At 33.2% G+C, this 18,743-nt stretch overlaps 4 protein-coding genes across 6 annotated transcripts; 2 read left to right on the top strand and 2 right to left on the bottom strand.

The window, feature by feature from the left end:
• Positions 1-2,145: 2,145 nt before the first annotated feature.
• Positions 2,146-7,419, top strand: LOC114168845. 3 transcript variants are annotated; one of them, XR_003600778.1, is made up of 5 exons: positions 2,147-2,992; positions 5,438-5,493; positions 5,575-5,767; positions 6,532-6,945; positions 7,336-7,419. XR_003600778.1 is itself a non-coding variant. In XM_028053821.1 (4 exons), the coding sequence occupies exons 1-4, from the start codon at positions 2,345-2,347 to the stop codon at positions 6,880-6,882; spliced, it is 1,245 nt and encodes a 414-aa protein (XP_027909622.1). In that variant the 5' UTR covers positions 2,146-2,344; the 3' UTR covers positions 6,883-7,316. The 3 variants fall into 3 exon arrangements, 2 of the variants coding, with proteins under 2 accessions (XP_027909622.1, XP_027909610.1); XM_028053821.1 differs by lacking the exon at positions 7,336-7,419 and having other exon boundaries at positions 2,146-2,992; positions 5,578-5,767; positions 6,532-7,316; XM_028053809.1 differs by lacking the exon at positions 7,336-7,419 and having other exon boundaries at positions 6,532-7,314.
• A 27-nt stretch (positions 7,420-7,446) lies between these two features.
• LOC114168860 lies at positions 7,447-8,053 on the bottom strand. The gene has a single exon (XM_028053831.1). It carries the CDS (start codon positions 8,004-8,006, stop codon positions 7,467-7,469), a length of 540 nt encoding a protein of 179 aa, XP_027909632.1. The 5' UTR covers positions 8,007-8,053; the 3' UTR covers positions 7,447-7,466.
• A 2,424-nt stretch (positions 8,054-10,477) lies between these two features.
• On the bottom strand, positions 10,478-12,352 carry LOC114170136 (acyl-CoA-binding protein). Its single transcript, XM_028055623.1, has 4 exons — positions 12,146-12,352; positions 11,072-11,189; positions 10,888-10,950; positions 10,478-10,803 (listed from the first exon to the last, which is right to left on the bottom strand). Exons 1-4 carry the CDS (start codon positions 12,155-12,157, stop codon positions 10,724-10,726), a joined length of 273 nt encoding a protein of 90 aa, XP_027911424.1. The 5' UTR covers positions 12,158-12,352; the 3' UTR covers positions 10,478-10,723.
• Positions 12,353-14,482: 2,130 nt separating this feature from the next.
• LOC114174606 (probable LRR receptor-like serine/threonine-protein kinase At3g47570) lies at positions 14,483-17,674 on the top strand. The gene is made up of 2 exons (XM_028059435.1): positions 14,483-17,180; positions 17,301-17,674. Exons 1-2 carry the CDS (start codon positions 14,483-14,485, stop codon positions 17,672-17,674), a joined length of 3,072 nt encoding a protein of 1,023 aa, XP_027915236.1.
• Positions 17,675-18,743: the final 1,069 nt, after the last annotated feature.

Here is an 18,743-nt window from a genome sequence, read left to right as displayed (position 1 = left end):
ATACTGTGTCTGCATCGAAAAAATTTAGAGTAATAATTTGAACACATTATAGTGATCACGCATAAACAAAGATTCGTCTTTAACTCAAAATAGCCATATGCAAGCAAGTAGCACTTTTTATATAATTAAAAATTAAAAATTAACTTGTTTGATTAAAGATTGAAATTGACAAGAATGAGATTACTCTACCTTTAAACTTATACTATAATTTCTTATCTTCTAACAAATAAGTATGTTTGTCCAAATCTCAAAGAAAATATAAACGAAGAGAAAGGTTTTCGATAATTTTTATAAAATAAATTTTGAGTAACTGATTTTTCTATTATAATTTGAATTGTTAATAATAAAATATTTGAATTTTATAGATAGAGTTTACTTTTATTCTTAAATATTTTATTCGTTTTTATTATAATAATAATAATAATACGTTTTTTAAACAACTTAAAAAGTTGAAAATATCGTAATAATTTAAAATAAAATAAATATAAAAAAGTAGTAGATACTTATGTCCATCTTCTAGCCTAATTTAAAATATTGAATGATATCACCCCTCTAATATTTAACGAATCCCAATAATTTAATAAAAATGATAATGTGATGTATTTAGATAAGACGAATCGAAGTGTATGTATTGGTAGTGTCGTAGCTGTGGACTTGTGACCTAGTTGTTCCCTCACTCTTTCTTTCTGCTTTTTGGCTATCTTCCTTTCCATCTGCTTTCGCATATACTTTCCATTAAAGACCTAAGTGTACAATCATCACCCCTTTATTTGCCACAACCAGATCAACCACTAATCATTTTTTCTGTACATCATGTTTCTTCCTTTCCATTGCTTTTGCTTTCACCACACTGTAACAAATCATTTTTTCTTTTACATTTTATTAGTCACATCACTTCTCAACAACGATGTAACAAAACTTATTAGCTGCCTTTTTTTTTTATAACTTTTTAGACTTTCTCATTAATATATAATTTTCATATTTTTTAAATTTTAATTTATTTTTATGCGGTGTTCCTCTCTGGGAATGGTACTCTTTAAGTGTATATGTGATGACGGTTTTTTTATTTTGCTCGTATTCTTTTCAAGTGATATACAGTGATTTGCGAGTGTGGATTTGCGGGATTCAACAATTATTCCATTCATCTATATGTAAACTGATTTGAGTGTATTATGCGTTACATTACCAAATTAACCTTGATTTTAAAAATGTACAAGTGAATGCACCCGTGTGTGGTATGGATTGATGTGGTGGGGGAGAAATATGGTAGATGTGGTGAGAGAGGAAGATGGTAAATGTGGTGGAGGAAGATGGTAGTGGAGGAAGGGTGATTGAATGGGAATGTGCAGAGGTTACATAACCAGTGCGGTGTGTGTGACATCAGTTACGTAACTGGTGCTTGCGTAAAAGGGAGACCAACATCGGTTACGTGACAGGTGTTGTGTGTGTGTGTTTTGATTTTTTTTTCACTTTTTTTCTAAAACTTTTTTTAAAATTTAATTGAATAACTTTTTTTTATTTTAAAATTTCATATAATTTTAATATTTTTTTTAATTCATATATCATTTTCTTTTTCTACCAAAGCATTTTGGAAACTTTCTAATTCTATTTATTTTATCTATCACATCAATTAAATTTTTTACTAATTTTCATAAAACTTATCTTAAAATTCACTCGCTCCATCTTCTAAATTTACTAAAAAAAACGTACAAATTCATTTCGTTAATCATTCCCAAATTTATATTTCAAACGAACACACCTTGATCGTATCTTGACGTCGTGTGTAAAATTACTGCTTGAATTATTTATATTTATATTTTATTCTGTAAGAGTAGTGTATTCTGTCGTTTTCATTTTGTGAAGATACCAACACTGTAGACACAATGGCAGAGATGATAGAGCCACATTTCTTTCTGCAACTCTTCAAAATAGTAAAAGGTGAATTGACAAAACCCAAAAAAACCAAAAAGATCAATCATTGATTGACATCAACCAACAAAGAAAATAAGAAAAAAAAATTGTGATTACACAAGTACTAATTTAATTCGTAAAAACTAATTATACCAGTATAATAGAAATATTTATTAGTTTATTTAATTTTTATAAAATAGAATTCTTAAAAAACTTTTTATGATGAAAGACAAAGGCACTCACATGAAGAGAAAGAAAGGACAAAAAGGCACTGTTCCCCTTTTTCTTGAGTTGTAAAAGTCCACACAACAAAAACCAGCAACGCCATTACTCTACTCTACACTGCGCTTCTTCTCCTTTTCCCGTACCAGCAAAGGCTGCACCACCATTCATTGAAACCATTCCCGGAGACCAAAACCCAAACCTCGTTGCAATGGCGAAAGAGAAACAACAGCAGCAGCAAGAAGAAGAAGACTATCACAAGATGTTGCGTTCGTATTTAGGGCTCAGCTTCTCCATGTTTCTGGCGACGCTGGCAAACAACTCGGTGCCGGCGCTACAGGGAAAGGTGCGCATGCTGTCGCTGCGGGCGGTGGAGGCGGCGGAGGAGCTGCGCCAGATGAAGTCGCGGCGGCAGGAGGACTCGAAGGCGAACGCTCGAGTGGTGGAGATCTTCGCGTCGCACCGGAACGCGTGGCAGACAGAGGAGAAGCGTCTGGTGCAGCAGATCGAGGCGGCGGCGGAGGAGATCGCGCGCCTGCGGGGGCGCGTGGCGGAGCTGGAGGAGTGCGTGGCGCGTGCGGAGAAGGAGGTGGGGGAGCGGGACGAGATGATTGGGTTCATGTCGCGGAGGATAGAGGAGGAGGGATTGGGTGGGAGGGAGCACTACGGGAAGAAGAGTGGGGAGTGGTTTCCGAAGGAGGTGGAGGAGGAGGAATTGGTGGGGTCCACTAGGAGTTTGGAGGAGGAGGTTGAGGTTATCTATGAACAGCATAGTCAACATTTTGGGAATAATGGCTTTGATTCTGAGTTTATGGCCTCTGCTTCCAAGTTCTGGGCTGAGAAAGCCTCGCTGTGGCAGGTTTGTGGATTTCTTTTTAGTGTGGTTGACTTTGATTACCTTTTTTCGCTGAAATTTGAGATGAGTGTGTTTAGCTTGGCTTGTTTTGATTAAATAATTGCTTCTTCTTGTCTTACTTTTCGGTAAAGGTTCTTAATCAACACATGCAAAGACAATTGGAAGTTTACATAAACAAAGGAAAATGGCGATTGCAATTTTAATTTAGTTAGCTTTGTATTAAATATGTTTATAATTGTGTCAATCATGTCATTATTCGCTTTCTGAAAAGCAAACTTTGTTTAGTCTCTCTTAATTATAAAATTTTGTTATCTGTGGTCTTGTCATTCACAAAAAAATTGTCACTATTTAACATCTCATCTCATCTACGAAAACTAAGAATTACTCATCACCCATTTTTACGCCCGAGAGACGATAATAATAAAAGTATTATTGAGGTGTTAAAAGTGAAATGAATCTCATTCATAAAGAAAGGACTGGAGAGATATTTAATTCAATTTATTTCCTAAAGTGGTAGATAATTAATACTTTATCTTGATTAAAAAGTGGTCTATGGCGAAAAGTTTTGCTCTTTTTCAAGGACGATGACCCGGTTTAGGATTCTGGTCGGGATGTTTCTGCTCGGTTCTAACCTTGTGGACTGTTCATTTACCGCACCACTTTTTACTGGATTTTTAAGGTTATAAGTTTTAGGAGGGTACGGCATAACTTTTGCTTTAGACATGACGTTTCTATGAGGAAAAAGAAATGGGATATGTAATGGCAAGTTGGGGGTCCTAGAAGGCTTCTTTTTCCCTGTGGAGTTTAGATGTAGTTGGTTAGGCTTCATAATGGTTCACCATGGTGGAGCCATAGACCATCCAATTGTTATTTGTCTACTTCTGTCCTTTGCTTGTAGCAATCTGTCCCCTATTGCATGTTATGTTACTCTGTGTGCCTGGTCCACTTTACTTTCAGCAGGCAGTAGTCACCATTCTTATCCGGTGCTGAAATATAGGGCCTTTATTCTCTAGGTTGTTTATTGTCTGTGCTGGGGATATGGTTGCTAATTGATTAAGTCACTGATATCGCTGTTGGTGGGTGGTTCGTGCATGTTTTTGATTATTGTTTGCATACCCCAAAGAAACCATAGTCTGCATTGATTGCAACAGTTGGTTGGGTTGGAGCACACCATAGTTTGTAATCGCTAAATTCAAACTCACCCTTAGTATGCATTGATTGACATGGAAAAGTTCTTGCTCTGCCCTTTGTTGCTGGTATCAGGATCTCACGATCTTTTACTCTTTGCTGCTGCAAACAGCAGTTGGCAAGCACATGCTTTCTTCTTCGAGAGTGGTTGACTGAACGAAGGAGACACACGACAGACTAAGGATATCTTTAGAGCACCCACCAGGGAGAAATGAGTTTCTTGTTTTATTAGGTTTTAGACTTCGGGTAGAATTGGGTTTGAAAGAATTTTAGAAAATGATGTTTTGAAAGTGAGTTTAGGAATAAATGATTTTGTTTGGATGATAAAGTAAAATCTCTTTTGAAGTGTAGACACAGATATGTTTGTGGATTCTACACCCAGAAAATTCTACTAAAAGAATAGCCAAGAATTTCCAGTTCTCTTAACATTAATTCTATTCACCATAGAATTGGTTTTGAAAACGTGAAAAAGAAAAGACACATCCCAAATTAACGTATTATGATTTGTCTCCCCTTAAAACGTGAAATCTCGTGTTTCTAATCATGTTAATGATTTGTGCTCTGGGGATTTTCTGTATTCTATTTGATCTTTTACCCGTTGAATCTTGTAGAACACATGAGTATTGAAGTTGTAAATTTTCATCTATTGTCAAAACCGGACTGAATCCGTCCCGTGTCCAGTTCATTAGAACCACAGAACCCATTTTCAATTGAACTGGTTGCGGTAAAAAACTGGCTTAAAACTGATTCAAAACAGGTTTACATTTTTTTGTAAAATATTTTTTAAATGTTATTTTGGTTTTTTTCCTTAAAATAAAAATTGTAAAGTATTTATCATTTTCTTTTCAAGTAACTAGTTATTTTCGAAAAACATTATTATGTATGTTGAACCTCGAATATAAATATTATGATATATTTGATTTATATGCATGTTTTGAATGTTAAATACTTTAAAAAATTTAGTTTTAGTTTTTAGTATTATTAAGTTATGATGTTATATGTATTGTTATTTTATATTTTATTTATAATCATGGTGATTAATAAACCTTGCAGTGGTACCTTAACCAATTCAATGACCAGTCTCAAAACTTAGATATTTATTTATTGGCTCCTGTTTCTATTAATTAAATTTTGCCATCAAGATTGTTTGGTTTTTTGTTTCTAAAAGATCATGTTGTGGAGTATTATCAACCAAAAACAAATCACATGAAATGGTAATTTCTCTTTCAATTTCTGACCTATAAATGTCTACTCTTCCAGGATGTACAGTACGAATCCCTTGAATCGATGTATAATACAAAGCATTTTGTTGCCAGGTAAATAATTGATAGTCTAAATGCAGATAACTTCTGAAGCATTTGGAATCATATCCAACTAAACGAATTTTTTTTCACCAGAAGGGAGTCTCCCTGGAAGGTAGATGGTGATTCTGCTGGAGTTTCCTCTAAACTTAAATTACTTGAGCAAGATTTATTAAATCTAGAGAAGATTGGTAAAAATGATCCTTCCAAGGTGTCATCTTTGGTTAAGAAGCAGGCAAAGAGATATCAAGGGCTTGCAGAAAAAATAGATGATTTGTGCCGAAGAATAGTAAGTAACTCATGTTTTATTGCTTCTTTTGTTTTAGGTTTTTCTATGTTGCATATTGTAATTAATCTAAAAGTTGGAATCATAATAATCCTTTTCCATTTTTGCAAAATACAAAAAAACCTCTAATTATTGTAAAGCACTACTACGTGCATATTTTGAAATCTGTTTTTGATGTCAACTAATATGTAAAATGTATGGTGTCAACTGCCTATCAAATAATCTTCAGCGGTACATCCTCTTAGTTGGTATATGTCCTTTACAACTCTACTGAGAAGAATAAATTATCGTGATGCTCTGCAAATAAATTGTCTGGTATCATTGGTCCCAAGTTGATGGTTGTGTCCATAAATACATACATAAAAACCAAAGGTGAGACTGTCTGAGGGGTGGTGAGAGCATTGATGGTTATGTCGCTATCAACTTCATTCAGGAAGTGAAAATTAAAGCTTGTATTAATTATTGTGCGGTGCAAGCATGATGCACAACGTTATGAATCGGGATTGAAAGAGACACCAAAAATCTTATGTTAGTACTTCTGTTTATAGTGTGGATGTTAGTCTGTTTTAGAAGAAAGTGAACTTTAAGGTTTACGTTATGGGGGTAGAGGCACCACCTACTAATGCATTTTCTTCCAAAACAACAGACCCTTTGCTAGCCTGCTTCTGCTGACATAACTCATTGCTTCATTTAGTTAAAGTTGGACCATTTTCCTGTCACGTGAGACCGATTGCAATTTTGGGCCTGACATCTTTATTTTTGAACAGGCTAATGATCCCTGCGAGCCTTCCCTCAGTTCAGAATTCCGAACCCAAACTCAAACAGAGTTTTTATTGGAAGCATTTCGGCTTCAACAGGGGGTATCTGAAACTGGACAGAACCTAATGGCATTGCAAACTGAAATTGGGAAGAACAGTTACAGGGAGGAGATGAGAAACGAGACCACACTAACCACAAGACGGTCTTTGGACTCTATGAGGAACAACTTCAAAGAAATCCAGCGAAATCTGGAGATATGGTTGGCCAGAATTATTGGCGATCTTGAAGGGATTCTTTCAAGGGAAGGGGCATCTCGTGTAAGAGAATATTATATTTCTAGATATCCCTTTGTTCAATAGAATCTGAGAAACTGGTAGCAGTAGGAAGCCTCACTTCTCAAGCTAACAAGTTATCTCTTGTGGGTATGTATATTTTTTCAATTCATAGAAGTGGTAGTTGGATATCCCTGTGAAATGAAATCATACCACTGCTGCTTATGTTAGCATCTTAAATATTTTCTTCTTCTTCTTCCCTTCCCCACGTGGACATCCATCTTAAATGCATTTTGTCCATTTTCTGATGGAACCACTCATTTTGTGAAACCCAGAAGAAAAACAAGAATAACAGTTAAAATGCATTATGTCACTAAACACAGAAGAAACACACATACAATTACTGGTTAAAACAAATATGGAAGAACAAGATATCAATCACCCTCATACTCATTGTTCGCTGTTTTTGTTTGTTTGTTTGTTTGTGTTCATTCACTTGATGCTTTCCGTACCCATCACATTTGTTGGCATCCTTATCAGTCATGATCATGTCAAGAAAGAGACAGAAACATGGATCAGAAGTCATGCATTAAACAATGGCAAATCTCTTGCATTCACCGTCAAATTAATTTACATATGATTACTCCGTCGTTTTCCGCCGGCCACCTTCATCACCTCTTAAGGCTCAACACAGACAAGTTCAACCATTTTTCCTCATTCTGCAATAACTTGGTGTCCATGGACGACGACCGTGGCCACCGCTTTCTTAACAACTTCATGATTCTCCTCCTTGCAATGGGTTTATCAGCTTTCTTCGTATCAATGTGCCATCTCATAGCCATTTGCTTCTGGTACCAACGCATCACACACCAAAACCCTCCGCAGCGCCACCCGACGCCGCCAGCGACGGCCTCCACAGCGGTGCAGATGATCCCTACACACACGTACCACCGGAAGAGAGTTGATGGCGGTGTGGTTTCCGGCGACGGGGATGAAGGTGGGACGTGTGTGGTGTGCTTAGGTGAGTTTGAGGAGGGTGAGAAGCTGAGGAGGTTGCCTGAGTGCATGCACTGTTTCCACGTGGCATGCATTGACACGTGGCTGTGTTCGCATTCAAGTTGCCCCGTTTGCCGGAGCATTGCCGCGCCGCCTCTGGGGGTGCTCCACTCCGAGCATGATTTGAACGATGCGTATGAGCACAGCATACACATGACGCAGTTTTCTGTTGTACAAAATGGCTTTGTGTTACGAGGGTGAGGCCATGTTCATTTCAATAAAATTATATTTTTATTTCTTCTCATTTTTAACTTAATATTTACTATGTTTTAATAAATTATACTCACTTTCTTTATACTTTTAACAACATCACATACATTTTTCTTGTTTTATCTAAAAATATCGTACTAGTTAAAATTTAAATAAAAATTAAAGTTTCAAAATTTAAAAAGTATGAAATCTTTTATCAGAGGATTTTTTTAATAAAATAAAAAATACTGTTTACTAAAAGAAAAGAGAGATAAATGTGTACTATATAGAGTACATATGCCCTTTTATAAAATGCACTTCTATTTCAAAATATTAGAGGGAATATAAGTTTCATTTCTTACAATTTCCATTTGATATTGTAAATATGTCATCTTTTAAAGTGTATGTCGAATTTGTTGAAAATAATAAGTAAAATGTCATTCGGAGAATATATTAATATTATTATTGCTGTAATTATAATTATATTATTTTGTTATATTCTCATTCTCACCTTGAATGAAGTGGAGAAAAAAAGAAGAGAAAATAAATCATCAAAAATTTCGAGCACATTGCAGAAGTGTTTTTTATACATGTGTCAACTAAGTGTACACATCTTTTAACTTTTAGATGAATAAAAAAATCATCAAAATTATCCAAAATCCACTATTGGCAAATGATGTAGAGGAACCAAAATTGGAATCCTACAACTTGAAACCTGTTATCTTCTATTCAGCATCAATAGCTTGGTTAATTTTATTTTGAAAATTTAAGACCTTTCGAGTTTGCTAGCAAAACTAACACTGATGCAAACCTTATTATGTTCTTATCTTTTGTTATATGATTGATTATGGCCGTATGTATCTCCCTCTAAAAATTTTAATAATTTAGACATGTTGAAGTAAGAATAACAAAAAAAAAAAAATCAGTTGTGGAAATATAACATTCCTCAACTATTGTTTCGGATTTGATTTGGTAGGCGAGTTTATTATTTTAAGTAAATTAATACCAATTATATTTACAAAATAATATTATTAAAAAAACGTTATAGAATGTTTTGATCTTAGGTCTTTTGGGATAATATTGGTAGGGTTACCATATTTGAGGTATTGTTATTAAAAAACACTTCTAAAGATTGAAGAAGAAATATATATTTCAATTATTTTGGTCTCAACTTCCAACGAAAAGATACTAAAACAAATTCCATATATTAAGTATGATATCACCTTTCAACAACAACCATTCTAAATCAATTGTCATTGTCGAATACATTCGACAATAGATTTTTTATAATCATCGCATGTTTCATTTTAATTTAAAATATATTACCGCGCCATAATTTTTTGTTACGGTCCATCTATAATAGTCAAATGAGTTTTGGTCAGCTTAATTTTAAGAAATTAAAAATAGTATTTTACTATAATATTTACATATATTAGAATTTAAAATCAAAACACTATATTCAAAAATTAAAATTAATTTTATTCATGTGATTTAAATTCTAAAATGTATATTTCTTAATTATATGTTGATTTAAATTATTAATTTTTAAATTAAATAAAAATTACTAATTGATTTAACATAAGATTGAATCCTACCAATTTTTTTAATCCATTTAGAATATGGACAAGCAACAATTTTTTTTTCATTCGGCTCATTGAAGTGAACCGAATTACCTTATCTCAACTTTTAACTATAACATGTAAGCATTTAATATGGTAGAGTTTTGCTAACTACCATGTCAAAATAACTTCTATAGGTATTGATCAATTTTCGTAGCATAACAGCTGCAGTAAGTAGAATGTGATCATATTAAGAGATTGTAGACATGGTATATTTAAAACATGTCAAAGCTAGGAGCTCAAACCTAACTAGTTGTCAATTCCTAGTCCCTTCTGATCAAATCATAAAACAAATTCATAAGAATTTTGAAAATTTTAAAACACCTAACTGTATTTTTATGTCTCAACTACTTTAGTGTCTTTATTTATGAGATATAACTCACCACGTGGATGCAGAATAGATCAATGAAGAATTGATGTGCATTCATGATCCTCGTAAGTGCCTAACTTTGCCAACTACCTTTTCTGTCCCATTTAAACAATACTCATCTAAAACTAGCAAAACGACAACCTAATCACCAAGGCTTACCTCGATTTCTCAGAAAGTAATGAAAAAATATATTTCTATTTTGGGACATAAGAGATGGAAGGTGATCCGATTCCAAATCTGATAATAGAGTTGTTATCAATCAACATGTCTCAATTCCTATATGATGTGAGATAGGAAGAACAATCATGGCGATCATCATCGGTAACTGTGGTTACAAATTCACATGCACTGTTTGGGAGTGAAAGAACAAGGATAAAACAAACTCAAACATGTGAAGAAATTCAGATTCACCAAAGAGAGGAGAGGGAAACAGGGAGATCAATCAACAGAAGTGAAAAGTAGTAGTTTTAACTTCTAATTATACTAAAGAAACTCTGAGGTCCATTGCATTTGTCTGATAGCATTTTCAATCACAGTGAATAGTGATACAGATAACTGAACTCAAAGCAACAAGTCTAAATCATTACGAGTAAATAAGAGTTTAACTATAAAAGCTTCAAACACTGCAATTGTTTATTTCCAAACAGTTGGGAACTTGTAGCACAGAATCATAATGCAAGACTTGAGAATGTTTTCAAGCAGGCAAGCCAGCTTGTTCCAGCAACTGTTTCACCTTAATGATGTAATCATTCATTGCATCGTCCGTGGATTTCGCTGCAAAAAATGGTTTGATTCTCTGAGAAAACATGAAGTAATAGCAAGAAACATAAATTGATCAACCTTGATTTTATCTACTACCTTCAACAGCCTTCCATGCATCCCATTTAGCTCTGTCCTTCATGTTGAACATTCCAGGACGGGCTGTAAAATCAGATCGAAAATCCATGAACAAAGATAATCCATTTTAATTTATAAAAGAAAAAGGGTGAATCCTATTGATAAAGAGGATTCAAAATTTATTTGTTAAAGAAATATCACTCACCAGTGTTAACAGGTCCAACAGTGGCTTGCTTGTACAATCCATAAATGATAAGCAAGTCTTCATTTGTTTGAGTTGGTGGCAAAGTTTTTGCTTTGGTAGCATACAGCTCAAAGTCCTCCTGCACAACCATATTCCAATGAGTGTGTGATGCTTCAAGTGTCAATTTTTTTATAAGCCAATGTCAAGAAGCATAGAAGTCTAAAACCAGTTCAAAACTCAGAACACACTCACAAAATACCTTCTGATAGCAACTACAGTACATTAGCAACAATCCATGTTCATTATAAAGTATTGATTTAACATACGAGCCTGGGATTTGGGATGCATATTTGATGGATTTAACTTCATAGTGACTGAACAATAGGCTGATTACAGTATTTGAACAACTGTATTCTTTTCAAAATCTAGTCAAATAGTTGCATAAAGCATTACTTTACTATTATAACCAGTATTGCAACATAATTTCCCATTACACAATTACTATTATGATAGCATGTGCTTTTGCATTTGCGGATTCAAAAAAGAACAATCAATCCCCCTAAAAACTTAACCAGTATCTTCAAGCCTACAGCAATACAAACTACAGATCAAAAGGTCTCTACTACAAACAATCAAGCAACTAATTGCAAGTGCAGTACATGGAGAAATTACAATTATCCAGTACTTTCTTGTTCAAAAGAAAATCATCATCCTACAAAAAAAAAAACACTCACTATTCCAAGTTCCAACATCATCTGAGGCCACAAAAACCAGAACCCATAGAATTTCATCCACTTCGAGACAACTCTAAAACCCACCCACCAAGCAAAACAAACAAAAAAACCTTTTTTTGCCAAGAAATTTAGCTCCCCATAATAAATTAAACAGTGACATGGATCTGGAAAGCCATACAGAAGAAGAGACATTTGCTAGCAGAGAAACACTCCCACACACACAAAAAAAAAGTAAATAACCGAGCACAAGGCAAGAACAAGATTGAAAGCTATGCATAATATTTACATCAACCATATATGATTGACGAAAAACAAAGGTTGAAACACATGGAAGAAGCACATAGATTGAAGAGACACACACCTTCAAACCCATGAGTGTTTTGAGATTGATCGGGTTGTTGGATCTTTGTTAGATTGTAGATGAAGATGGCGGTGTTGGGCGTTACGTTCGAAGCGTACTTATAGTTGCAGAGATTGGGAGTGTGGGTCAGGGAACAATTTCACAACGCGCGTCTACGTAACGCAACCATATTCCCATATCCATTGAAAAGCTTGAAAATTGGAAATTAGAAATTAAAAAATTCTAGAAAATTAAGTTTTTCAGAATAAATTTATTTCGCTGTTTTCTTTATTTTCATCCCAGACATAAAGAATTTTTAATTTTTAATCATCTTACTTGATCTTTGTAAAATATCAATTACACCAGAAAAACGCCTCACAAAATAGCACTTAATTTGAATTTACATCAAAAAACGGAAGAATTAACTTATAAATAACAAATTCATTCAGAAACTTGAGTCAAATATAACTCATTAACTACTACTTTACTACCATTTAAGGTACGTTAAAGTAAGTTTTTTTTTTTTTTATCTTTCAAATTTTCTTTCCACAAAAGTTATATTTTCACTGATAACGGTAGGAGAAATTCCTTTGTTTTAATAGGAAATATATTAGTATACTACATTAAGACATTTTAGATTAATCATAGTTGTACTTTGTCGATTTTTTTAAGAAAATAGTAAATGTAAAATTAACAAATCAACCCTCTCCTACTTTATCTTTTTCTTCCTACACCGGTCTAAAATATCCTCCTTTACATTATTTTTCCATCACCTTTTTCTTCTCATTTCTTTCATCTTCTTTTAACGGTGTATGTTTATTAAAAAGTACATTATAAATTATACAATTTCAAATGTAGTTTTTATTTTTGTATTCTAAATTACATAATTATAAATGATCTTTTTTTTATATTTTGAATTGTATATTTTTTAGTATAAGTTTTATATTATGAATTGATGAATACATTCAAAATAAACACTCAATTTATAAATTTATATTTCTTTATTATTCATTTCAAACGTCTTTAGATTAAATAATCCGTAACTAAAAATGAAAATCGTGAACTAAAGAATAAATTTTGAATTTTTAAGTTTATGGGAATTTCTTTCTCTATCTTCATTTCTTTTTGAACCCCATATTTTTTTTAAAATTCAATTATACTCATGTTGACTAAAAATGCAAATCGTGAACCAAAGAATAAATTTAGAATTTTTAAGTTTATGGGAATCTCTTTCTCTATCTTCATTTCTTTTTGAACCTCATATTTTTAAATTTTCAATTATTCTCAAATGTTGTAATTATAGTTTTAGACTATAATCTATAATGTAATTTTATATTTTGAATTGTGTAATCCACAATCTAAATTTATACTTCGAATTATAAATCCATAATGTAATTTTATAGTATGAATTGTATATGAAATGCACATGGATTGTGAAATCTAAAATTTATATTTTACATCTTTCATAATTATTCCCATATTCGTCCTCACATTTTATATTATTGTGATATTTTCGTTTATTTTTACGAAAATTTGTGAATGTTCCTGAAGGTGAAGATGGAAGAAGAAAATGGGATAGAGGTGGAAGAAGAATATTGGGTGGAGGTGAAGATGGTAGTGGAAGTGGAGGTGAAAAAAGAAAATAGGGTGGAGGTGGAAGAAGAAGATAAGCCGGAGGAAAGTATGGAGGTGACATGGGGGAGGAGGAGAGAAGAAGAAAAGGGCAAATTTGACCTTTTTCTTTCCTTGTGGAGTGCATTAAAAAAATGAGGGTGTAGGATGAAATTCTCAATTTTTCTCTTTCTTTTTTTTGTGGGTTGTAACTCATGTAGGCCTCAAGCCCATTTGTCACTTAGTTTACTAATAAAAAGGCCAGGCACTAAAGCTATTAATTTGGCCCAACTTTTCATTATTGGATGCTCATCTCCTAATAAGACGTCGTATCAAATGCGACAGAAGGAAACGTTGCTGAAAGAAAAGAACAAAGTGATAAAAGCTGAGACTATTCGCAACATAAGAAACAACACCTATGTGACAAACAAAACGTAGTTTATGTCAATCAACCCAACTATGATTTTGATGGCTAACAATAAAACAAACAAATAATTCATAAATATAAATAAATCAAAATAATGTAGTGTAGACTGAAATATTACCTTGATTCAGTAATGAATCTTAACCAATATCTTTAAAAAAGTCAAAATGATATATTCACAAAAGTCTAGTTTTAATGTCCAATATGACTGTTACAGTTTATTCAATATATATATGGTGAATAAAAATGTTAATTACCAATCCTATATAAAGTGATCCAACAATAGAATATCACCATCAACCAACCTTCAATTTCTCATCAAAATGAAGTATTCTTCTTCCATCTTACTCACATCTTGGTCCATTTGTGCTCAATTCTTTTCTCTCTTCACAATCAACACACTATGCTTTACACCAAATGCAGCAGCTTTTACATCAGGAAATGAGACTGATAATCTAGCATTGCTGAAATTCAAGGACTCCATAACCGATGATCCACATGGAATCTTCCTCTCCTGGAATACTTCTACTCACTTTTGTAACTGGTATGGAGTCACATGCAATTCCATGTTTCAAAGAGTCACACACTTGAACTTGCAAGGATACAACTTGAAGGGATTCATATCTCCCCATGTAGCCAATCTTTCTTTTATGACAGATTTCAACATTGCAAACAATAGCTTCCATGGAAAAATCCCACAAGAGTTAGGATTATTGTCACAGTTACAGAAACTCTCTCTTCTAAATAACTCCTTAGTAGGTGAAATTCCTACAAATTTGACAGGTTGTGCTCATCTCACAACTTTACTCTTGAATGGGAACAATCTCAATGGAAAAATCCCTGTTCAAATTGCTTCACTTCCAAAGCTTCAACTTTTGGCACTTTATAGCAATCAATTCACAGGGGGAATTCCATCATTCTTAGGAAATATTTCATCACTGATTCGTCTCTCTGTGGCTTCAAACAATTTAGAGGGAAATGTTCCACAGGAAATATGTCGTCTAAAAAGCTTGACGCTTCTTTCATTTAGTGAGAACAAACTCAGTGGAACAATTCCCTTGTGTGTCTATAATATGTCATCTCTTACTGTGATCTCAGCTACAGAAAATCAATTTAATGGCTCTTTTCCACCCTACATGTTTAACACCCTATCCAATCTCCAAGTATTTTATTTTAATCTCAACCAAATCTCAGGCTCAATCCCACCATCCATCACAAATGCATCTAATCTTTCAATATTTGAAATTGGTGGAAACAGCCTCACTGGTGGAGTTCCAAGCATGGGGAAGCTACAAGATCTTTATTATTTTGTTGTTGATAAAAACTTTCTAGGTGAAAGTTCAAGTAATGATTTGGTGTTCTTAGAATCATTAACAAATTGTACTAAGTTGAATGTCTTAGATATAGCCTACAACAATTTTGGAAGCCATTTGCCAAATTCTTTGGGCAACTTATCCACTCAACTCACTCAACTATATTTTGGAGGTAATCAGATATCTGGAGAAATTCCTGCAGCACTTGGAAATCTAATTGGCTTAAGTATTTTGGCACTGGAATATAACTTTGTCAGTGGGAAAATCCCAACAACTTTTGGAAAGTTTCAGAAAATGCAGATGTTAAATTTGGGCTCAAACAAGCTTTCAGGAGATATTAAATCCTGGATTGGCAATCTTAGCCAATTGTTTCATTTGGAAATAGGAGAAAACATGTTACAAGGAAACATTCCACCAAGTGTAGGAAACTGTCAAAAGTTACAATACTTGGACATTTCCAATAACAACCTTTCAGGAATCATACCCATAGAGATTTTTCAGCTTTCATCTCTAACAAACGTGTTGGATTTGTCAGAAAACTCATTGAGTGGAAGCATACCAAAAGAAGTGGCCAATTTAAAAAATCTGAATTCATTGTACATATCTGATAATCATCTCTCAGGTGTCATTCCTGAAAGCTTTGGAGAATGCATAATGTTGGAACAAATCTATTTGCAAGGGAATTCCTTACAAGGAAGCATACCATCCTCTTTGGCATCACTCAAAGGACTTGAACAGTTAGACCTTTCACGAAACCAATTATCTGGATCAATACCTAAGATTCTGCAGACAATTTCTTTCTTAGAATACTTGAATGTGTCATTTAACATGTTGAATGGTGAGGTTCCAACTGAAGGTGTCTTCCGAAATGCAAGTGGGGTAGTGATTTCTGGAAATAGTGGCCTCTGTGGAGGTATTTCAAAACTACATCTACCATCATGCCCTGTCAAAGGTAAGAAACTTGTAAAACACAAGTTCAAATTGATGATAGTGTCAGTGATAGTGAGTGTGGTTGTCATTTTTCTCATGCTACTTATTCTAACTATCTATTGGATGAGGAAAAAGACTAAAAAAGCTTCTTTGGATTCACCAACAATAAACCTGCTAGCTAAAGTTTCATACCAGAGCTTATACAATGCAACTGATGGATTCTCAGTTACAAATTTGATAGGGTGTGGGATTTCTAGTTCTGTCTATAGAGGAACTCTTGAGTTAGAAGATAAAGTTGTCGCCATAAAGGTTCTAAACCTTAAACAAAAGGGATCTCAAAAGAGTTTCCTTGTTGAATGCAATGCACTGAGAAGTATTAGACATAGAAATCTGGTTCAGATTTTGACGTGTTGTTCTGGCACAGATTACAAAGGTCAGGAATTTAAAGCTTTAATTTTTGAGTACATGAGAAATGGAAGCTTGGAGCAATGGCTACACCCAATGTCACTAAATGAAGAACATCCAAGATTATTGAGTCTTGATCAAAGATTAAATATCATCATTGATGTAGCCACTGCCTTAAATTATCTTCACCATGATTGTGAGCCAACAATCATTCACTGTGATTTGAAGCCAAGTAATGTCCTTCTTGATGATGATATGATTGCTCATGTTACAGATTTTGGCATAGCAAGATTTCTCTCAGATACCGAAGACTCCACTTCTTTGAAAACAAGTACAATTGGAATCAAGGGTACTATTGGCTATGCTCCTCCAGGTACATTCAGAAGTTTCGAATCATAGTGTTTTTCTTTCAAACTTTGATATTTTTGGTGTCAAATTGTTAATTTTTTCGTATTGTGCATTGACAGTTTTTTTTTCTTGTTCTTATGTTTAGAGTATGGAATGAGTTCTGAGGTATCAACTTTGGGTGACATGTATAGCTTTGGAATTCTGGTGTTGGAGATTCTGACAGGAAAAAGACCTACAGATAAAATGTTTGAAGATGGTCTAAATCTTCATAACTTTGTTTCAATTTCATTTCCTAGTAATCTTTTGCAAATTTTGGATCCACGACTTATTCAAACATATGAAGCAACAACATTAGATGGAAATAATTGGAATCTTAATCAAAATGTCGAGAAATGCATAGTTTCACTTTTTATGATTGGACTTGCTTGTTCTGAGGAGCCACCAAAAGAAAGAATGAATGTGGTTGATCTTACCAAGGAGCTTAGTCGAATCAAAAGGGTCTTTTCTGCTGGTGAGTAAAGCAGAATCTATTTTATGGAACAGAAAATTGTTATTGATCTAAAACAAAGTTTCATGTTTAATTTAATTTTATTTTATTTTTCTATCTTTTTGTTAATCATTTTAATATTAAGAAGTGAGTTTAGATTTTATTTATCCTTCTATTTTTTTGGTTTTTGTATTAATCATTTTATAATATCAATGAGTAAATATAAGTGCAGCTAGTCTCATAAAATCGATGTTAGTGAAAATTATCTTCACTGATCTGAATTTATCTTATATATATATTTATATAGTTGAAAATTTGGATGTAATAGACTAATTATTTATCGATGGCTTTGGTCACTGTCTCATTTTGTTTGCCATCTTGATACGTTTCTCAAAGTTCCAAAACTACAAATTAATATAATTAATGTCTTCGAATCTCAGGCGTTGGCGATTGAGAAATATAAGCTGAATTCAGAGCCATGGATGGTTATTTTGGTAACATGTTATATATAATACTTTTTTTTCAAATATTATAAATTTAAACTATTTTTATTCTATTTATTAATTTTTTTCTTTAACATTTAAACATTAATTATTGTTCGATCTTTGATTATATAAGGATAACAGATTTTTTATTTTATTCTACTACATAAGGATACAAGTTAGCCGATTCCACCTCACATTTCACCTACTAATCTCATGATATAGACTAAATTGAGCTGATGGATTAAAAGCTCTAACCTAATTTATCAAATTTTTGACAGACTCTGATACATCATAATATATAAAGATTAGTAAAATTTAATTAACTTAGATTATTTCTTTAATATGTGTGAAGGTGTGTTTTTATTATAAATAAGAACAGAAGTACTAGCTAATAAAGTTAAACCGGATGCAATGTTGTGTTTTTATTTGCCATAATTTCATGACCGTCTATTAAATAAATGAATTCATATCCTTCATGTAGCATATCATGCGATGTAATACTCAATAGATTTAAGAGATGTATTCTACTTTATAGTTTTTTTTTTTTATGGATAAAATTTACTTAATAATTTCTAAATTTTGTTGAAAAACATAAAAATTCTCTTACATTATAATT

The sequence above is a fragment of the Vigna unguiculata genome, chromosome 2 (assembly GCF_004118075.2).
Source record: "Vigna unguiculata cultivar IT97K-499-35 chromosome 2, ASM411807v1, whole genome shotgun sequence".
Classification (NCBI taxonomy): Eukaryota; Viridiplantae; Streptophyta; class Magnoliopsida; order Fabales; family Fabaceae; genus Vigna; species Vigna unguiculata.
This window is presented reverse-complemented; position numbering and strand designations above follow the sequence as displayed.